The 21097-nt window shown below is 50.3% G+C and overlaps 1 protein-coding gene across 1 annotated transcript in view; it reads right to left on the bottom strand.

Moving 5' to 3' along the window:
* Positions 1-21097, bottom strand: part of vwa8 (von Willebrand factor A domain containing 8) — a 625928-nt gene that overhangs the window by 79342 nt on the left and 525489 nt on the right. Inside the window, exon 38 of the mRNA XM_072514383.1 lies at positions 3873-3981. Coding sequence (XP_072370484.1) covers positions 3873-3981 — 109 coding nt within the window. The remainder of the gene's footprint in view (positions 1-3872; positions 3982-21097) is intronic.

Below are 21097 nucleotides of genomic sequence, written 5' to 3'. Positions count from 1 at the left end.
TTAATCAAAAACCGCACAGCACTGAGACTCATCATATTCATGTGTCAGTTATGGTCTGTCTGGGAAGCACAGCAGATGGGTAACATCACCATACGAAACATAACACCACATCCTTATTACTGCTTCTGTCAAGTTACTAGACACATCTACTGCCATTTCAATTCACTTCAGCATTTTACTGTGCTGGAGCACCATTCATATTAACCCTAAGGTCTTGTTAAAAATATACAAATAAATCCAAAACACTTGGTCATCTTTTGGTTTCAAGCACCTCATCAGTCACTATTGGGAGGATGTGGTGTGCTGGGCAGGAGCAGGTTGATAAATTACTCGGATAATGTGTAGCTTAATGTCTACCTTGCAGAAACTGTTACTGGTTTAAGAAGCAGTATCACAGAATTGTTACAGACCAGAAGCAGGTCATTCGGTCCATTGTGTCTGCAATGGCTCTCCAAATGAGCATTATGACTTGGTGCAATTTTTCTGCCGTTTCCCCATACCACTGCACATTGTTTCTATTTAAATAATCATCTAATGCCCTCTTAAATACCTCGAGTGAACTTGCCTCCTCCACATTTCCAGGCAGTGCATTCCAGACCCAAACCACTTGTGTGTGAAAAAGTTTTTTCTCACATCACATTTGCTTATTTTTAAAATCCCTTTAAATCTGTGCCCTCTCGTTTTTGATTCTTTCACGAGCGGGAACAGTTTCTCCCTATCTACTCTGTCCAGCCCCCTCATAATTTTGAACACCTCCATCAAATCTCCACTTAGCCGGGCAGCACGGCGGCACAGTGAATTGGGTACTCTAAATTTTTTTCAAAAAATCTCCTGTTAGCCTTCTCTCCAAAAAGAACAGTCCCAACCTTTCCAATCTATCCTCATCCCTGAAACCATTCTTGCAAACGTCTTCTGCACTCTCTCCAATGCGTTCACATCCTTCCTATAGTGTGGCGCCTAGACTGTATACAATATTCCAGCTGAGATCTAACTAGCGTCTTGTGTAAGTTCAGCATAACCTCCTTGCTCTTGTACTCTGCCCCTATTAATAAAGCCCAGAATACTATATGGTTTATTAACTCTCTCCACCTGTCCCCTACCTGCAAAGATCTATGCACGTATTACACCCAGGTCCCTCTGCTCCTGTACCTCCTTAAGAATTGTACCCTTTACTTTATATTGTCTGTCCTTGGGGTGGCACAGCGGTTAGCACTGCTGCCTCACAGCGCCAGAGACCCGGGTTCGATTCCCAACTTGGGTCACTGTCTGTACAGAGTCTGCACGTTCTCCCCATGTCTGCATGGGTTTCCTCCGGGAGCTCCGGTTTCCTCCCACAAGCCCCGAAAGACATGCTTGTTAGGTAAATTGGACATTCTGAATTCTCCCTCAGTGTACCCAAACAGGCGCCAGAGTGTGGCCACATTGCAGAGTTAATGTAAGCCTACTTGTGACACTAATAAAGATTATTATTCCGACCAAAATGTAGCATTTCTCCGCATAGAATTTCATCTGCCACCTATCTGTCCACACCACCAACTTTATTATGTCCTTTTGAAGTTCTACACTGTCCTCCTCACAATTTACAATACTTCAAAGTTTTGTGTCATTTACAAGCTTTCAAATCGTCCCCTGCACACCAAGATCTAGATCATTAATACATATCAGGAATTGCAAGGGTCCCAATACCAATCCTTGGGGAACTCCACTACAAACTTTCCTCCAGTCTGAAAAATATCCATTGACCATTACTTTTTTTCCTATTATTCAGTCAATTTTGTATCCATGTTGCTACTGTCTCTTTTATTCCATGAGCTATAGTTTTTCATGCAAGTCTGTTGTGTGGCATTGTACCAAATGTCTTCTGAAAGTCCACATACATCACATCAACAGCATTACCCTCATTGACCCTTTCTGTTGCCTCTTCAAAAACCTCCAGCAAGTCAGTTAAACATAATTTCCCCTTTAGAAATCCATGCTGGCTCTTCCTAAACAACCCAAATTTCCCCCTGTGACTATGAATTCTAGCCCGCATAATTGTTTCTAAAAGCTTTCCCATCACTGAAGTTAAACTGACTGGTCTGTAATTGATGGGCGTATCCTTACAATCCTTTTTGAACAATTCTCCAATCCTCTGCCACTTCCCCTGAGTCTAGGGTAGACTGAAAACCTATGGCCAGCACACCTGCAATTTACATTCTCACTTACTTCAATATCCTTGGATGCATCTCATCCACTGTCACCAACTTTCAATACCAACACTCTACTCAATTCTTCTTAGTCGTTATCTCCACCATTCACATTCCCTTTGTCTTTCTGTGCATGAGGTCTTTTGTCAATTTCCACCTATCACTGATCCTCTATCCAGCCCCACTGCTCTACGCCAACAACAGTATTAATCTGACCCTATTTCTAGTTCTCTCCAGCTTTGACAAAGAGTCATCCAGACTCGAAACATTAGCCCTCTTCTCTCTCCACAGAGATGTTGTCAGGCCTGCTGAGATTTTCCAGTACTTTCTGTTTTTGTTAATCCAACACTTCCTGCTTACCCATTTTGAACCCCTTTTAGTGACAGTGATTCCTCTTCTGCTACCCTGGCCTGGAAAACATTCCTTTGTATTCAGCACGCCAGGATGTATGAAAATAATTGCCAACCAGTGTCAGAATGAGACTTTTATAGGATTATCTCCGATGTTATGTCTTAAGAGTAATAATTCTAATCATATCAAAGTTCAATCTTTGACATATTGGCAATTCTGGATCCGCTCACACCCGGTGTGTGAAGCTCAAAGTTAATTGTGAGACACATACATGGGAGAGACAGGCTCGTGAGTCACATGGAGGTGAAAATTCTGTGATGAGGGGAGGCGAGGATAATAATAATAATCACTTATTGTCACAAGTAGGCTTCAATGAAGTTACTGTGAAAAGCCCCTGGTTGCCACATTCCGGCGCCTGTTCGGGGAGGCCAGTACGGGAATTGAACCCGCGCTGGTGTGGCCTTGGCCTGTTAGGTTCAACCCAGGCAAAATACACCAAGCATGGACACTAACACAATATAAATGTTGTGTCTTCAAAGGTGATGTGTTGGGTGTTCTTGATCACATACAGGTCACCAACACTTGAAATAGTGCAACACTATTTTATTGAATCATTAACTGTTTAAACATACTCAGACTGTGGGTTAATACGATACCAGCTTTAACTAAAGACCTTTGCCTTGTCCTAATCAGTCGATGCACTCAGCACATGGTGAATGTCTGTGTTGCAGGCTGTGAGCTCTGTCCTCCTAGCTAGCTGCTATTCGAATGAGCGGGAACTCTGATGCTCCCTGTCTTTATAGTGCGTGTGCTCTCACTGGTGACTGGCTGCGATGGTGTGCGTGTTGATTGGTCCCACTGTGTGTCCATCAGTGTGTGTCTGCACCATGATATACTGGTGTATATTATGACAAAAGGAAATGAAATCTGTTGTTATCTTTATTGTTTTGTTTAGAAACCAACTTCTTCACCTGGCAGCACGGCAGCATAGTGGTTAGCACAGTTGCTTCACAGCTCCAGGGCCCCAGGTTCAATTCCTGGCTTGGCGCACTGTCTGTGCGGAGTTTGCACGTTCTCCCCGTGTCTGCGTGGGTTTCCTCCGGAGACTCCGGTTTCCTTCCACACTCCAAAGATGTGCAGGTTAGGTGGATTGGCCATGCAAATTTTCCCTTAGTGTTCAAAAAGGTTGGGCGGGGTTACGGGGAGGATGGGGGTGTGGGCTTGGGTAGGGTGCGCTTTCCAAGGGCCGGTGCAGACTTGATGGGCTGAATGGCCTCCTTCTGCACTGTAAATTCTATGAATTCTATGATAATTCTCTGAAATCGGGCAACTCACCAGTTCCTCCTGCCCACGTGCTGCCCCCAATATGAGGGTTGTTGAACATATCAAATCTTCCATGTTTTGGGGCGGTCACGTCCAATTCACTGTCCTTCTCAACTGTAATCTGAATGGTGAAAAGACAAAATATTCCAATTATTTATCTGCCCGAGGCTATGGTCACTCCTTGAAGGATAAGAGCAGAAGCAGTTTTCAGAACAGCTTATTGGTTTGAACAAATTTACTCCTTTGGAGGGGATCAGTTTTACTGTGTGGAATTGCCGTTTTTGTATCCCCCATTGCATAGCAGACTCCCCTGAGAATCAAAGGTTTGTGGGTTCATGGGAACCCTCCAGAAACCAGGCTGACACTCCAGTGCAGTGAGCAAAGTAAAGTCATGGTCTCAGCTGACCATAGGCTGCTTTCCCCTTTTGAGGGGGAGAGCTGACTGGTGGTGATTTAACCTGAGGATCACCACACCTCAGGCGATTGGCAAGGTTGAGAAGGTGGGAATTGAACCCACACTGTTGGCCTTGCTCTACATCACGAACCAGCTGTCTAGCCAACTGAGCTAAACCAGTTTCCCTGAGGGAGCACTGCAATGTTGGAGGCACAGTCTTTCGAACAAGGTATTAAACTGGAGTAGTGTCTACCCTCACAGAGACTGTAAATGACCCTATCACATTATTTTGAAGATGAGCAGGGGAGTTAACTCTAGTTCCCTGGCCAACTTTCATCCCTCAATCAACATCACCAAAAACAGATTGGTTGGTTATTGCCATATTGCTGTGTGCAACTTGGCTCGTGTGTTTCCCACTTTACAATGGTGACGACACAACAAAAGTGCTGATTGGCTGTAAAGTGCTTTGGGATGTCCTGAGGTCATGAAATACGCTATATAAATGTAAGTTTTTCTTTCTTCATCTTGAATTGTGATCAGACAAGAGGTTGGGAATTTTCAAAGGGAAGAGATGGAGAAACATGCAAGGGAAATGTGGTTTCCTCCATCACTACCCGTGGGTGGTCTACTGAGGAAGTGGTTCAACATACTACTGTTTCTGCACATATAATATGAGGTAGTACCAGCAGCATTGTCCAATACTGAGGGGCAACAAGGCTGTAAAATAAAACCAAGCAGCGCAGGACACCATTCCATTTATTGTGTAGACACTGGCTCTTCGAAAATTAATCCAATTAGTCCTACTCCCCTGACAATGGAAAGGGACTTTTTTTTTGGCTTTCTCACAAAGGAATTTGTATAAAACAAACACTCAAAAATTAACTTTTGCATAAACAATAATGTTGATAATTGTACATGTTCAATCTACTTACTGTCTTTGTTAACAAAGCCAAAGATCTGGGCAAAATGTCCAGTTCGAACAATGGCGGCTCAAATGGGTTGTATTTTGTCATGTTTGGATTGGCTGTTATAAATTTTAATTCTTGAGGAAAAACTGGCATTTGGAGGCGTTTTTACTGGAATTAAAAAGCCTAATGATGATCAGAGTCAATTGTTGTGAAAACATCTGGTTCACTCATGTCCTTTAGGGAAGAAAATCTGCCGTCCTTACCTGGTCTGGATTACATGTGACTCCAGATCTACAGCAATGTGGTTGCCTCTCATATGCCCTCTGAAATAGAGGGTAGTTAGCGATGGCAATAAGTGCTGGCGCAGCCAGCGATGTCCACATCCCGAAAATTAATTTTAAAAGGTTAATTCTCTTGAATAATCATTCAGGGTTAGGCTGTGTTCAGAGCAATTTCCTTTGGATTGGGGATTGGGGTCCGACATAAATAAATTTGTCCTGAGAATACATAGAATTTACAGCATGGAAAGAGGCCATTTCAGCACAACCGACCTAGGTCAGTGTTTATGCTCTGTGCAAGCCTCATCCCATCCTACTTCATCTCACCCTCTCAGCATATTTTCTATCTATTCCTTCCTCACATACTTGTCTAGCTTTCCCTGAAAGGAATCTATATTGTTCACCTATTTTCCATGGCGGTAACATTCTCAGTAGTCTCCGAGTAAAGATGCCACCTTTCCGGTTTTATTTTTGCAGCAGACAGAAATTCTATCATTTTTTTTTTAATAAACATTTTATTGAGGTATTTTTGGTATGGTAAGAACAACAAAATAAACAATATACATGAAACCATAAACGTAGTACAAGAGCCGTTTACCTTCTGCACAGGTCCCACCCTTATTACCCCCTACTCTAACCTAAACTACTCTTCCCCCCACCCCGTCTGCTGACAATTAATTTTCCGCATAGAAGTCGACGAACAGTTGCCACCTCCGGGTGAACCCTGACAGTGAACCTCTCAAGGCGAACTTAATTTTCTCCATACAGAGAAAGCTAGTCATGTCAGATAGCCAGGTCTCCGACTTCAGGGGCTTTGAGTCTCTCCATGCTAATAGTATCCGTCTCTGGGCTACCAGGGAAGCAAAGGCCAGAACGTCTGCCTCTCTTTCCTCTTGGATTCCCGGGTCTTCTGACACCCTGAAAATCGCCACCTCTGGACTCAGTGCCACCCTTGTTTTTAAAACCTTGGACATGACATCCACAAACCCTTGCCAAAATCCCATAAGTTTTGGACATGTCCAAAACATGTGGACATGATTCGCTGGTTCCCCCGGGCATTTTGTGTACCTGTCCTCCACCCCAAAGAATCTGCTCATCCGTGCCACTGTCATGTGAGCCCGATGCACAACCTTAAATTGTATCAGGCTGAGCCTGGCACATGTTGCAGATGCGTTGACTCTACTCAACGTGTCTGCCCATAGACCATCCTCTATCTCATCTCCCAGCAGCTCCTCCCACTTGCGCTTCAGCTCCTCGGTCTGCGTCTCCTCCGACCCCATAAGCTCCAGATAGTTGTCCGAGACGCTCCCCTCCCCTCCCCATCCTCTGGAAATCACCCTATCCTGAATCCCCCTCAGCGGTAGGAGCGGGAAGGTCGAGACCTGTTTACGAAGGAAGTCTCGCACCTGCAGATACCTGAATTTGTTTTCCCTCGCCAGCCCAAACTTTTCCTCCAATGCCCTCATACTCGGAAAGCTCCCCTCTATAAACATATCCCCCATCCTCTCAATTCCTGCTCTCCGCCATATCCGGAACCTCCCATCCATACTTCCCAGGGCAAACCGGTGATTATCACAAATTGAGGCCCAGACCGATGCTCCCACTGCTCCCACATGCCGCCTCCACTGGCCCCAAACTCTCAGGGCCGCTACCACCACGGGCTGGTGGAGTACTGCGCCGGCGGGAGCAACAGAGGCGCAGTTACCAACGCCCCCAAAATGGCGCCCTTACAAGAAGCTACCTCCATATGCACCCATGCCGACCCCTCCCCCACCACCCACTTCCTGATCATGGCGATATTAGTTGCCCAGTCATAGTTGCTAAAATTCGGCAGCGCCAGCCCGCCCTCTCCCCGACACCGCTCAAGCATTACCTTCCTTACCCGCGCCCACCCAGGCGAAGCCCGTGATCACTCTGTTGACCCGCTTAAAAAAGGACCGCGGACTAAAGATGGGGAGACATTGAAATACAAACAGGAATCTCGGGAGGACCGCCATTTTCACCGTTTGCACCCTTCCGGCCAGAGACAACGGAAGCGCGTCCCATCTCCGAAAATAGTCCTTCATTTGGTCCACTAGCCGGGCCAGATTCAATTTATGCAGCTGGTCCCATTCCAACGGCAGCTCTCCAAGTCGCCCCTCCTGGCCCCTCGCCTGAACCACAAACATCTCACTTTTCTCCATATTTAGCTTATACCCCGAAAACTGGCCGAATTCCTCTAAAATTTTCATGATTTCTTCCATCTCCTCGACTGGGTCCGAAACGTACAGAAGCAGATCATCCACATATAGCAAAACCCTGTGCTCCACCCCCTCCCAGACCAGTCCTCCAGCCCCTTGGAGCTCTCAGAGCAATTGCCAACGGTTCTGTAGCCAGTGCAAACAACAACGGGGAGAGGGGGCATCCCTGTCTCGTCCCCTGGTGCAGTCCAAAGTTCATCCGTACACAAGTTGGACTCTAATTGAGGGTTTGTAAGGGTGGGGGGTGTTTGAGGGTTGAAGTATGATGGTTGTTGTATATAGGGGGTCAACCACGCGCAGGGAATGTGATATGGGCGAGGGGAGAGAGACAAGGCCGCGACAGGAGCTGCGCCAGAGGGGGCAGGGTAGGCTTTGGAAAGCGCGGGGTTCTTTTCCCGTGCGCGGGAAGGGGAATGAAGGAACGTATATTGATGGGGAGACTCCCACACGGGGGGGGGTCAAAGGGATGGCGGGGGAAGCCGGGGTCAGCAGGTGTCAGCTGACTTGCGGGAGTGATATGGGGGGAGCAAAAAAGCTAGACAGGGATCTAGCGGGGGGTGGGGGGTGTGTGGAAAGGGTTGCTGCTGCACTGGTCGAAAGGGAATGGGACACAGAAGAGATGGTCGGGACGGAGGTCCCCCAGCTGGGGGGTTGGAGGGTGAGGGAGACGCGGACACGGGATTGGCCCAATGGGCCGGTGAAGAGGGCTCGAGTGTTCGCGCACTTGAAGGGACTTAAGGCAGACGTGGCTATGCTCCAAGAGACACATCTGAAGGTGGCGGACCAGGTTAGGTTAAGAAGGGGATGGGTAGGACAGGTATTTCACTCGGGACTGGACGCAAAAAATAGAGGGGTGGCAATTCTGGTGGGAAAGCATGTGTCATTTGAGGCCAAGACTATCGTAGTGGATAACGGAGGGAGATATGTGGTGGTGAGTGGTAGGTTGCAAGGGACGTGGGTGGTGTTGGTAAACGTATACGCCCCGAACTGGGATGATGCTGGATTTATGAAGCGCATGTTGGGGTGCATTCCGGACCTGGAGGTAGGAGGAATGATAATGGGAGGGGACTTCAATACAGTGCTGGATCCAGCACTGGCCGCTCCAGATCAAGGACGGGTAAGAGGCCGGCGACGGGCAAGGTGCTCAGGGGGTTTATGGATCAGACGGGGGGGGGGGGAGTGGACCCATGGAGGTTTGCAAGACCGCAGGCCAGGGAATTTTATTTCTTTTCCCACGTGCACAAGGCCTACTCCCGGATAGATTTCTTTGTTCTGGGCAGGGCGCTCATCCCAAGGGTGGAGGGGACGGAGTATTCGGCCATAGCCGTTTCGGACCATGCCCCGCACTGGGTGGAAATGGGGCTGGAAGAGGAGAGGGACCAACGCCCGCTGTGGCGGCTGGACGTGGGACTGCTGGCAGATGAGGTGGTATGTGGGAAGGTGAGGGGGTGTATCGAAAGGTACTTGGAGGCCAACGACAACGGGGAGGTGCGAGTGGGGGTGGTATGGGAGGCGTTGAAGGCGGTGGTCAGGGGAGAGCTAATCTCCATCAGGGCTCACAGGGAGAAGACAGAGGGCATGGAAAGGGAGAGGTTAGTGGGGGAGATTTTGCGAGTGGACAGGAGATATGCAGAGGCCCCGGAGGAAAGATTACTTGGGGAAAGGCGACGGCTCCAGGCGGAGTTTGACCTGTTGACCACGGGGAAGGCGGAGGCACAGTGGAGGAAGGCGCAGGGGGCGACCGACAAGTACGGGGAAAAGGCCAGTCGGATGCTGGCACACCAGCTCCGTAAGAGGACAGCAGTGAGGGAAATAGGGGGAATCAAAGATGGAGGGGGAGCCACGGTTCAGAGTGCAATGAAAATAAACAAGGTATTCAAGGCCTTCGATGAAGAGCTGTACAGATCCCAGCCCCCAGGGGGGGAAGAGACGATTCCTAGATCAACTGCGGTTCCCGAGGGTGGAGGAGCAAGAGCGGCTGGTTTGGGGGCACCAATTGGGTTGGAGGAGCTGAGTAAGGGTTTGGGGAGTATGCAGGCGGGGAAGGCCCCGGGGCCGGATGGGTTCCCGGTGGAGTTCTATAGAAAGTATGTGGACCTGTTGGCCCCGCTACTAGTGAGGACCTTTAACGAGGCAAGAGAGGAGGGGACCCTGCCCCCGACAATGTCGGAGGCGACAATTTCCTTGATTCTGAAGCGGGACAAGGACCCACTGCAATGTGGATCGTACAGGCCGATTTTGCTCCTCAATGTGGACGCTAAGTTACTGTCAAAAGTGCTGGCCACGAGGATTGAGGACTGTGTCCCGGGGGTGATTCATGAGGACCAGACGGGATTCGTAAAGGGCAGGCAATTAAACACTAACGTGCGGCGGCTCTTAAACGTGATAATGGTGACATCGGAGGAGGGAGAGGCGGAGATAGTGGCAGCTATGGACGCGGAAAAGGCCTTTGACCGAGTAGAGCGGGAGTACCTCTGGGAGGTGTTGCGTAGGTTTGGGTTCGGGGGAGGGTTTATTAGCTGGGTTAAGCTCCTTTACAGCGCCCCGGTGGCGAGTGTGGTGACGAACCGGCGGAGGCCGGAGTACTTTCGGCTGTACCGAGGAACGAGGCAGGGGTGCCCCCTGTCCCCCCTGTTGTTTGCATTGGCAATCGAACCCTTGGCCATATCACTGAGGGAGTCTAATAAATGGAGGGGGGTGGTCCGCGGGGGAGAAGAGCATTGGGTGTCGCTATACGCGGATGACCTGCTGCTGTACGTGGCGGACCCAATGGAGGGGATGGTGGAGGTCATGCAGACTCTGAGGGAGTTTGGGGAGTTCTCGGGCTATAAGCTCAATGTAGGGAAGAGTGAGCTTTTTGTATTACAGGCAGGGGACCAAGAAAGAGGGATAGGGGACCTACCGCTGAGGAGGGCGGAGGGGAGCTTTCGGTATCTGGGGATCCAGATAGCCAGGAGTTGGGTGGTCCTACACAAATTGAATCTGACGAGGTTTGTGGACCAAATGGAGGTGGACTTCAAAAGATGGGACATGTTGCCGCTCTCGTTGGTCAAAATGGTGGTCCTTCCGAGGTTTTTGTTTGTGTTTCAGTGCCTTCCCATCGTGATCACCAAGGGCTTTTTCAAGAGAGTAGGTAGGAGTATTATGGGGTTTGTGTGGGCTAATAAGACCCCGAGGGTAAGGAGAGGGTTCCTGGAACGCAGTAGGGACCGAGGAGAGCTGGCACTGCCAAACCTAGGGAGCTACTACTGGGCAGCAAATGTGGCGATGATCCGCAAGTGGGTTATGGAGGGAGAGGGGGCGGCATGTAAGAGGATGGAGATGGTGTCCTGTAAAGGAACGAGCTTGGGGGCGTTGGTGACGGCACCGCTGCCGTTCTCGCCATCAAAGTATACCACGAGCCCGGTGGTGGCGGCAACGTTAAGGATCTGGGGCCAGTGGAGACGGCACAGGGGTACAGTGGGAGCCTCGGTGTGGTCCCCGATCAGGGGTAACCACCGGTTTGTCCCGGGGAATATGGACGGGGGGGGGTTCCAGGGCTGGCATCGGGCGGGGATTAGAAGAATGGGGGACCTGTTCATTGACAGGACATTTGCGAGCCTAGGTGCACTGGAGGAGAAGTTTGAGCTATCCCCGGAAAATGCATTTAGATATATGCAGGTGAGGGCTTTTGTGAGGCGACAGGTGAGGGAATTCCCGCTGCTCCCGGCACAAGAAATTCAAGACAGGGTGATCTCGGGTGTGGGGTCGGGGAGGGCAAGGTTTTGGCAATACACCAAGAGATGAAAGAGGGGGAAGCCCTAGCAGAAGAGTTGAAGGGTAAATGGGAGGAGGAGCTGGGGGAGGAGATTGAGGAAGGTTTGTGGGCTGAGGCCCTGGGTAGGGTTAATTCCTCCTCCTCATGTGCCAGGCTCAGCCTGATACAATTTAAGGTGGTTCACAGAGCGCACTTGACGGGGGCGAGGTTGAGTACGTTCTTTGGGGTAGAGGACAGATGTGGAAGGTGTTCAGGGAGTCCGGCGAACCATGTTCACATGTTTTGGTCATGTCCGGCATTGGAGAGGTTCTGGAGAGTGGTGGCGGGAGCAATATCTCAGGTGGTGAAAGTCCGGGTCAAGCCAAGCTGGGGGCTAGCAATATTCGGAGTAGTGGATGAGCCGCGAGTGCAGGAGGTGAAAGAGGCAGGAATTCTGGCCTTTGCGTCCCTAGTAGCCCGGCGAAGGATCTTGCTATTGTGGAAGGAGGCGAAGCCCCCTCGCCTGGAGGCCTGGATAAACGACATGGCTGGGTTCATAAAGCTGGAGAGGATTAAGTTTGCCTTGAGAGGGTCTGCGCAGGGGTTCTACAGGCGGTGGCAACCGTTTCTAGACTACCTCGCGGAGCGTTAGAGGAAGGTCGGTCAGCAGCAGCAGCAGCAGCAACCCTGGGGGGGGGGTGGGGGGAAGAGGAAGGGGGGCAGCGAGAGATTGTTTGAGGGGATGGAGACAACATGGAGGGTGGGGGAAACTGGCACGTGCGGGCGAGAGCCAGTGTATAAAGCTATGTAAATATACCATTTTGTCATGTATATATCTTGCTCAGTGCGATTTTGTGTTCTTTTGTTACCGGGGGGGGGGTATTATTTGTAAATGAAAAAAATTGTGTTGTTAAAAAACTTTAATCAATATATATATATTTTTTTTAAAGTTCATCCGTACACTTGTCACAGGAGCCTGATACAGTAACCTGACCCAGTCAATAAAGCCCCGCCCGAATCCGAACCGTCCCAGTACCTCCCACTGATAATCCCATTCTACCCGATCAAAAGCCTTTTCTGCATCCATTGCGATCACTACCTCAACCTCCCTACCTTCCGGGGGCATCATGATCACATTTAACAGCCTTCTTACATTGGCCACCAACTGCCTACCCTTAACAAACCCCGTCTGGTCCTCCCCAATAACGTCCGGTCCTCCGCAATAACGTCCGGAACACAATCCTCAATCCTGGAGGACAAAGATTTTGGCCAGCAACTTGGCATCCACATTCAGCAGGGAGATCGGCCTGGAGGATCCACACAGCTCCGGGTTCTTGTCGAGTTTAAGAATCAGCGAAATCATTGCCTGTGACATCGTCGGGGACAGCAACCCTCTCTCCCTTGCCTCATTGAACATCCTCAACAACACTGGCCCCAGTATCCCCGAGAACTTTTTATAAAACTCCATTGGGTACCGGTCCGGACCCGGGGCCTTACCCGCCTGCATGGCCTTCAGACCCTCCACTATCTCTTCCAGCCCAATTGGGGCCCCCAGCCCTTATACCCGCTCCCTGTCCACCATTGGGAAATTCAGCCCCTCCAAGAAGCGCCTCATCCCCTCCAGCCCCCTAGGGGGTTCCGACCTATACAGCCTGCTGTAGAAATCCCTAAATGCCTTATTCACCCCTATACGAATCACCAACCAGGTTCCTCTCACCGTCCTTTACTTTCCCAATCTCCCTAGCTGCCTCTCTCTTCCTAAGCTGCTTTGAAAGCATTCTGCTGGCCTTCTGTCCATGTTCATAAATCGCCCCCCTCGCCTTTCTCAGCTGCATCATCACCCTCCCTGTGGTCAGCAAGCTAAAATCCGCCTGCAACCTCTGCCGTTCCCTCAGGAGCCCTGTCTCCGGGGTCTCTGGATACCTCCTATCGATTTGTAATATCTCCTTTACCAATCGGTCCGTCTCTGCCCTGTCAACCTTCTCCCTATGAGCCCGGGCCGAGATCAGCTTCCCCCTTACCACCGCCTTCAGTGCTTCCCTAACCACCATTGCCGAAATTTCCCCCGTGTCATTGACCTGCAGGTAGTTCTGAATGCATTTCCTCAGCCGCTCGCACACCCCGTCATCCGCCATGAGTCCCACATCCAACCTCCAGTGCGGGCGCTGGTTAACGTCTTTGCTAACCTGCAGGTCAACCCAGTGCGGTGCATGGTCTGAGATTGTAATTGCCGATTGCCCTGTGTCCACTACCTCAGCCAGAAAGGCCCTGCTCAAAATAAAGAAATCAATCTGGGAATACACTTTATGCACGTGTGAGTAGGAGAACTCCTTCACGCTCAGCTGTCCAAACCTCCATGGATCCACCCCATCAGCTTCATGAACCCTCTTAGTTCCATTGCCATTGCTGGCATCCTGCCCGTTTTCGAGCTTGACTGGTCATAGCCAGGGTCCATAACTGTATTGAAGTCCCCTTCCATGACCAACCTGTGCGAGTCCAGGTCCGGTATCTTTCCCAGCATCCTCTTTATAAACTCCACATCATCCCAATTTGGCGCATACACATTTACTAATACCACCTGCACCCTCTCCAGGTTCCCACTGACCATAATGTACCGACCTCCCACGTCTGAGATTATTCTACCCGCCTCAAACACCACCCGCTTATTGTTCAGGATCGCGATCCCTCTAGTCTTTAAATCTAGTCCCGAGTGAAACACCTGGCTGACCCAGCCTTTCCTCAGTCTAACCTGGTCTGTTACCTTAAGGTGCGTCTCCTGCAACATTACCACGTCCGCCTTCAATCCCCTAAGATGCACGAACACACGTGCCCTTTTGACCGGCCCATTTAACCCTCGAACATTCCAGGTCATCAGCCTAGTTGGGGGGCTCATTGCCCCCCCCCGCCGATCAGTCATCCCCTTTTTTAGACCCGCCCCCAGTCCGTGATCCGCACCGCCACCGGTCCATCCCCAGGCAGTCCCCGCCAGAAATTCTATCATGATATCTTCGCTCATTCCCAAGATTGCCAATTATTCCTTTCTCATTACACAGTACCCAGTCTAGGATGACCTGTACTCTAGTTGGTTCCTCAACGTATTGGTCCAGAAAATCATCCCATCACGACTCCAGGAATTCCTCCTCTACGGTATTTTTACTAATTTGGTTTGCACAATCCATATGCAGATTAAATCACCCATATTTATATGATTCTCTAGTTTCATGTTTAATGCCATTCCCAACATTAGCACCACTGTTTGGGGGTCTATTTGTGACTCCCAAACGTTTTTGCCTCTTGGTGTTTCTCAGATCGACCGAAACAGATTCCACATTGTTGGAGCTAATATTCTTCCTCACTATTGTGTTAATTTCCTCTTTAACAACAATACCATTTTGGAGTCTTGTTTGTGGCCACAGAAATGCCCGCCTATTCTCCTTGCAATGAATTCCCTCTAACTATTGCAATCCCACACTTTTTACTCCTCCTCGGTGCAGCAGAGCCAACCGTGGTGCAACCGTGGGTTTGGCTGTTGCTGCTTTCCCCTAAGAGGTCATTCCCCCAGTATCCAAAGCGGTACATCGGTTTTTCAGGAGAATGGCCACAGGAGATTCCTGAACTACCTGCCTCGCCCTCTTGCTCTGCGTGGTGGTCACGCATTCCCTTCCTGCCTGTGGAGTCTTAGCCTGTGGTACAACCACCTCTCTATATGTGCTATCCACAACACTGTCCACCCCAAGGGTGCTCCACAGTGTCCCCAGCCGCCACTCCAGCTCCTATTCACTGAAATGGGACCGGAGAATCCCACTGCCTTAAATGAATGGAGAATCCAGCCTTCTTTCTCTATTTACACTGTCCCATTAATTCATACTTTTAAACTTCTCTGTCCAATCACCTGCAATCTCATTGGTTCTAACAGCAACAGCCTAATTTTTCAAGTCTTTGCACTTCATCGATCAATAATGTTTAGAAAATCCTGTTCCCAGAAAAACAAATTAAATTACTTTCATTTAAATGAATCCAACTACAACCCAAAAGGTGGGAGAGTGAAAGGCTGTGCAGAATTAACAGGAATGTACATTTTACAGTGTAACTGAATGAGCTTGGTCATCAATCTTCTCACACAGTGGTCTTTCTGATATAGAAAAAAGATTGATAAGTATTTTTCACAATTTCAAATAGCATATAGTCTGTTAAGAAAAACAATAATTATATTTTTATCACACTGCGAATTGAATGAGGCAAGCTGTCCTTACATTCCCCGTAGCACTCAAAGGAGTGAAATGGGCGACATGAAAAGGAAATGGTTTTCCTAACCACTATTTTTCCCTCAGATTAAAGGTCGTACTCTACCTTGAACTCAGCTGAGACACGAGCCCTTTGATCCTGAGTTTACAGGCTGTGTACACAGTTTCCCAACATGTGTGAACAGCAGGTGTAATTGGAAAATGTGCCGTCAAATGTTCAAATAGATTGAAACCTACTTCCGAGATGAGAAAAAAAGACACTGCCTTTGAAATAACACTGAAATGAATGGTTTCAGGTACCTATATGATGAGAACCTTTCATTAGTTATTGGCTTCGTTTTGTATCCATCTTTCTCCATCTTTTAGAAACAGAGCCACTTCTTTGGAATACAAATAAACACCTGCACAAATGTAAAATCTGCCAACGAACTGCATCAAGCTCGTCCAGTCTGTAAACAGAACTATGCCCCAAAATACGCATACAACTTGCATTTATATAGCACCTACATCCCGAGATGCTTCACAAAATCGGAGCGCAAGCCACAAAAGAGGATATTAGGGCAGGTGACTGAAAGCTTGGTCAAAGATTTTAATGGTTTTAATGGGTGACAGAAAGGAGTAGAGATTACGGAGGTCTGAAATTCAGGGAGATTTGGGTGTCTATGGTGCATGAATCACAAGAGCATCACAGGTACAGCAAGTAATGAGGAAAGCAATAGAATATTACTGTTTATTGTGGGGAGGAATTGATTGCAAAAATAGGGAGGATAACTTTTGATGCACGATCAATGACCCCTAAAGCGAGGTTGTAGTCCAACTGAAGGCTTTAATAAGCTAGATGTTTACCCCAGCAGCTCAGGTACAGAATGAGGACTGCTGGGGCGGCACGGGTTCTTATACACCGCCTATCAGGGCGGAGCTATTATACACTCTAGCCAATAGCAAGCATACAGGTTCTACCGATGGTGCTTTAACCTCTCAGGTACCGTAATACCTATAATACCACATTCACCCCCTGTTTAAAAAGAGTCCGGCGGGGGTGGTGGCCAAAAACTACAAAACATAACACCATGGTATAATTAGTTATGGAGGTACCGTAATACCTCCGTACCGTGTTTAGTAACTATTTACAAGTCTGGTAGCTATGTACATTTGGTGGTTTATATTTACAGATTACAGTTAAAATGAAGCAATCAATCGATTGGGGCCCCTGGTCGTCCTCTGTGATCGTCGGAGCCTTGGTGGTGACTCCGGTGGAGGCTCGGGCATCTGTGACTCCGGGAGCGTGGCTTCGATCTCTATGGCAGCTTTGTCACCCCTAGATGGCGATGGTGGGAAAAACGGCTGACCTGGGAAGGGAGCACCTGCGGGGGGCGTCGGTGGGTGGGGGGGCCTAGGCGGGGGCGGCGGAAGGACCGAATCTCCTGTAAGGTGCTGCGGTGGAGGGTGGAGTGGAACTGGTGGCTGGAATGTGCATGGAGTTCCGGCGGACGCCAGATCCGGGAGGACTTCTTGCCAGCGGGAGACTAGGAGATTCCTGAACCGTAGGGCCAGTAGGACAGTCTTCCAGACCGTTCCGTTCTCCCTCTCTACCTGTCCGTTACCCTGTGGGTTGTAACTGGTCGTCCTGCTCGAGGCGATGCCGTTGCTGAGCAGGAATTGACGCAGTTCGTCGCTCATAAAGGAGGACCCCCTATCACTGTGTATGTAAGCGAGAAAACCGAACAGTGCAAAGATGCTATGGAGGGCCTTGATGACGGTGGTGGCGGTCATGTCGGGGCAGGGGATGGCGAATGGGAACCGGGAGTACTCGTCAATCACGTTCAGGAAGTACGCGTTGCGGTCGGTGGAGGGGAGGGGGCCGTTGAAGTCTATGCTGAGGCATTCAAAGGGACGGGAAGCCTTTATCAGGTGCGCTCTCACTGGCTGGTAGAAGTGCGGTTTGCAATCCACGCAGATTTGGCAGTCCCCGGTGGCAGTCCTGACCTCCTCGATGGATTAGGGCAGGTTGCGGGTCTTGATGAAATGGAAAAAGCGAGTGACTCCCGAGTGGCAGAGGTCCTCGTGGAGGGCTCGGAGGCGGTCCACTTGTGCGGTGGCACATGTGCCACGGGACAGGGCGTCAGGAGGCTCGTTTAGCTTCTCAGGACGATACAAGATCTCGTAGTTGTAGGTGGAGAGTTCGATCCTCCACCGCAAGATCTTGTCGTTTTTTATCTTGCCCCGCTGTGCATTATCGAACATGAAAGCAACCGACTGTTGGTCAGTGAGAAGAGTGAATCTCCTGCCGGCCAGGTAATGCCTCCAATGTCGCACAGCTTCTACTATGGCCTGGGCCTTTTTTCGATTGAGGAGCGGCGGATTTCGGAAGCATGGAGGATACGGGAGAAGAAGGCCACGGGTCTGCCCGCTTGGTTGAGGGTGGCCGCCAGAGCCACGTCGGACGCATCGCTCTCGACCTGGAAGGGGAGGGACTCGTCGATGGCGTGCATCGTGGCCTTTGCAATGTCTGCTTTGATGCGGCTGAAGGCCTGGCGGGCCTCTTTCGACAGGGGAAAAGCTGTGGACTGGATCAGGGGACAGGCCTTGTCCGCATAGTTGGGGACCCAACTGGGCGTAGTGGCTAAAAAACCCTAGGCAGCGTTTCAGGGCCTTTGAGCAGTGAGGGAGGCGGAACTCCATAAGGGGGCGCATGCGCTCAGGGTCGGGGCCTAGAACTCCATTTCGGACTACGAGGCTGAGGATGGGTAGACGGCCGGTGCTAAACACGCATTTATCCTTATTGTATGTTAGGTTAAGGATTTTAGCGGTCTGGAGAAATTTTCGGAGGTTGGTGTCGTGGTCCTACTGGTCGTGGCCGCAGATGGTGACATTATCGAGATACGGGAATGTTGCCCGTAAACCGTACCGATCAACCATTCGGTCCATCTCGCGCTGGAAGACTGAGACCCCGTTAGTGACACCAAAGGGAACCCTTAAGAAGTAATAGAGCCGCCCGTCTGCCTCGAAGGCAGTGTATTTACGGTCACTAGTGCGGATGGGGAGCTGGTGGTAGGCGAACTTGAGATCCACCGTGGAGAAGACCTTATAATGCGCGATCCTGTTTACCAGGTCGGATATGCGGGGGAGAGGGTATGCGTCCAGCTGTGTAAACCTGTTGATGGTCTGACTGTAGTCGATGACCATCCTCTGCTTCTCCCTGGTCTTTACCACCGCTACTTGAGCTCTCCAGGGGATGTTACTGGCTTCAATGACCCCTTCCCTCAGTAGCCTTTGGACCTCTGACCTAATAAAGATCCGGTTCTGGGCACTGTAGCGTCTGCTCCTGGTGGCGACGGGTTTGCAATCCGGGGTGAGGTTCGCAAACAGGGAAGGTGGGTCGACCTTAAGGGTCGCGAGGCCGCAGACAGTAAGGGGGGGTTATAGGGCCGCCGAATTGGAAGGTCAGACTTTGAAGGTTACACTGGAAGTCTAAACCCAGGAGTGTAGCCGCGCAGAGGTGGGGAAGGTCATAGAGATGGAAATTTTGAACTCTCTTCCCTGGACTGTGAGATTTTCTACACAAAACCCCTTTATCTCCACTGAGTGGGAACCGGAGGCCAGTTAGATTTTTTGATTAGCAGGGTGGATGAGGAAGGAACAGCGCCGTACCGTGTCGGGGTGTATGAAGCTCTCCGTGCTCCCAGAGTCAATTAGGCAGGACGTCTTGTGCCCGTTGATGAAAACGGTCGTCGTAGCGGTTGAGAGTGTTCGATGTCGAGACTGATCCAGGGTCACCGAGGCCAATCGCAGTAGCTGGGAATTCTGTTCAGGCTGGGGTCCTGGGGGTTCTTCCAAGATGGTGCCTCCCATTGGTCGCACATGGCCGGGGGTGTACAAAATGACGCCGCCCATCCCTCAAGCGCGGAACAAGATGGCGGCGCCTGGGGTCCGCACGTGGCCCTGGGATATGGGGGTGGCGGCGACCGCTGGCCGCAGGGGGCCCGTGGAGAAGTTTGAGGTGGCGGTCCGCATTCGCCGCTGGAGACCACGGCCATCGCTCGGGCCTGACATACCCCCACGAAATGGCCCTTTTTGCCGCATCCCTTGCAGGTGGATGCGCTGGCCGGGCAGCGCTGGCGGGGGTGCTTGTGCTCCCTGCAAAAGTGGCAGCCGGGCCCCTCGGGGTTGCCAGGCCGCCTTGCAGCGCAGGCCTGAGGGGGAATGGGGGAAGTCTCGGGGTCGGCCGCTGCGGGGTTCCACGCTGCCCAGGGGGCTGCCGCGCGGTCGGGAACATAGGCGCGGGCGTTCCTGGAGGCCACGTCCAGGGAGCCTGCAAGGGCCCGTGCCTCCGAGACCCAGGGTGTCCTTCTCTAACAGGCGCTGGCGGATTTGTGACGAAAGCATACCTGCCACGAAAGCGTCCGGGACAAAGAGTTCCGTGTGTTCGCTCGCCGAAACTTGCGGGCACCCGCAGCTTCTTCCCAGCACCAGGAATGCGCAGTAGAATTCCTCCAGCGATTCCCCAGGGGTTTGTCGCCTTGTTGCAAGCAGGTGCCGGGCGTAGACCTGGTTTACCGGGCGAATATAGTGTCTTTTCAGCAGCTCAATTGCTGCATCGAAGTCTTCCACTTCCTCGATGAGGGTGTAAATCTCCGGGCTCACCCTCGAGTGCAGGACGTGCAGTTTCTGCTCTCCCGTGGGTGCATTTTCGGCCGGCTCGACATACCCTTTTAAAGCACGCCAGCCAGTGCTTAAAGATTGCCGCTGAGTTCGCCGCGCAGACACTAAGTTGCAGACACTCCGGCTTGATTCGGAGCTCCATCCTTTCTTCTTAAAAAATTTAGCTGATTAAATTGATGCACGATCAATGACCACTAAAGCGAGGTTGTAGTCCAACTGAAAGCTTTAATAAGCTAGATGTTTCCCCCAGCAGCTCAGGTACAGAATGAAGGCTGCTGGCGCGGCACGGGTTCTTATACCCCACCTATCAGGGCGGAGCTATTATACACTCTAGTCAATAGCAAGCATACAGGTTCTACCAATGGTGCTTTAGCCTCTCAGGTACCGTAATACCTATAATACCACAAGTTTCAGTCGTACAGAGTATTGGTGAGGTCACATGTGGAGTATAGTGTACAGTATTGGTCCCCTTATTTAAGGAAAGATGCAAATACATCAAAAGCAGTTCAGAGGTTTATTAGCCAAGAATGGCTGGGCAGGTTAGACATGCATCCACTGGAGTTTAGAAGAATAAGAGGTGACTTGATCCAAACCTTTAGAGATCCTGGGGAGTATTGACAGGGTGGATGTGAAGATGGTGTTTCCTCTTCTGAGAGAATCTAGAGCTAGGGTCACTATTTAAAAATAAGGGGTTGCCCATTTAAGACATAGACGATGATAATTTTTTTCTCTGAGGGTTGAGAGTCTTTGGAACTCTCTTACTCAAAAGAAGCAG

The sequence above is a fragment of the Scyliorhinus torazame genome, chromosome 8 (assembly GCF_047496885.1).
Source record: "Scyliorhinus torazame isolate Kashiwa2021f chromosome 8, sScyTor2.1, whole genome shotgun sequence".
In the NCBI taxonomy this organism is placed as follows: domain Eukaryota; kingdom Metazoa; phylum Chordata; class Chondrichthyes; order Carcharhiniformes; family Scyliorhinidae; genus Scyliorhinus; species Scyliorhinus torazame.
Note: the sequence above shows the minus strand (reverse complement) of the source record. Positions and strands in the feature narration are given on the sequence as shown.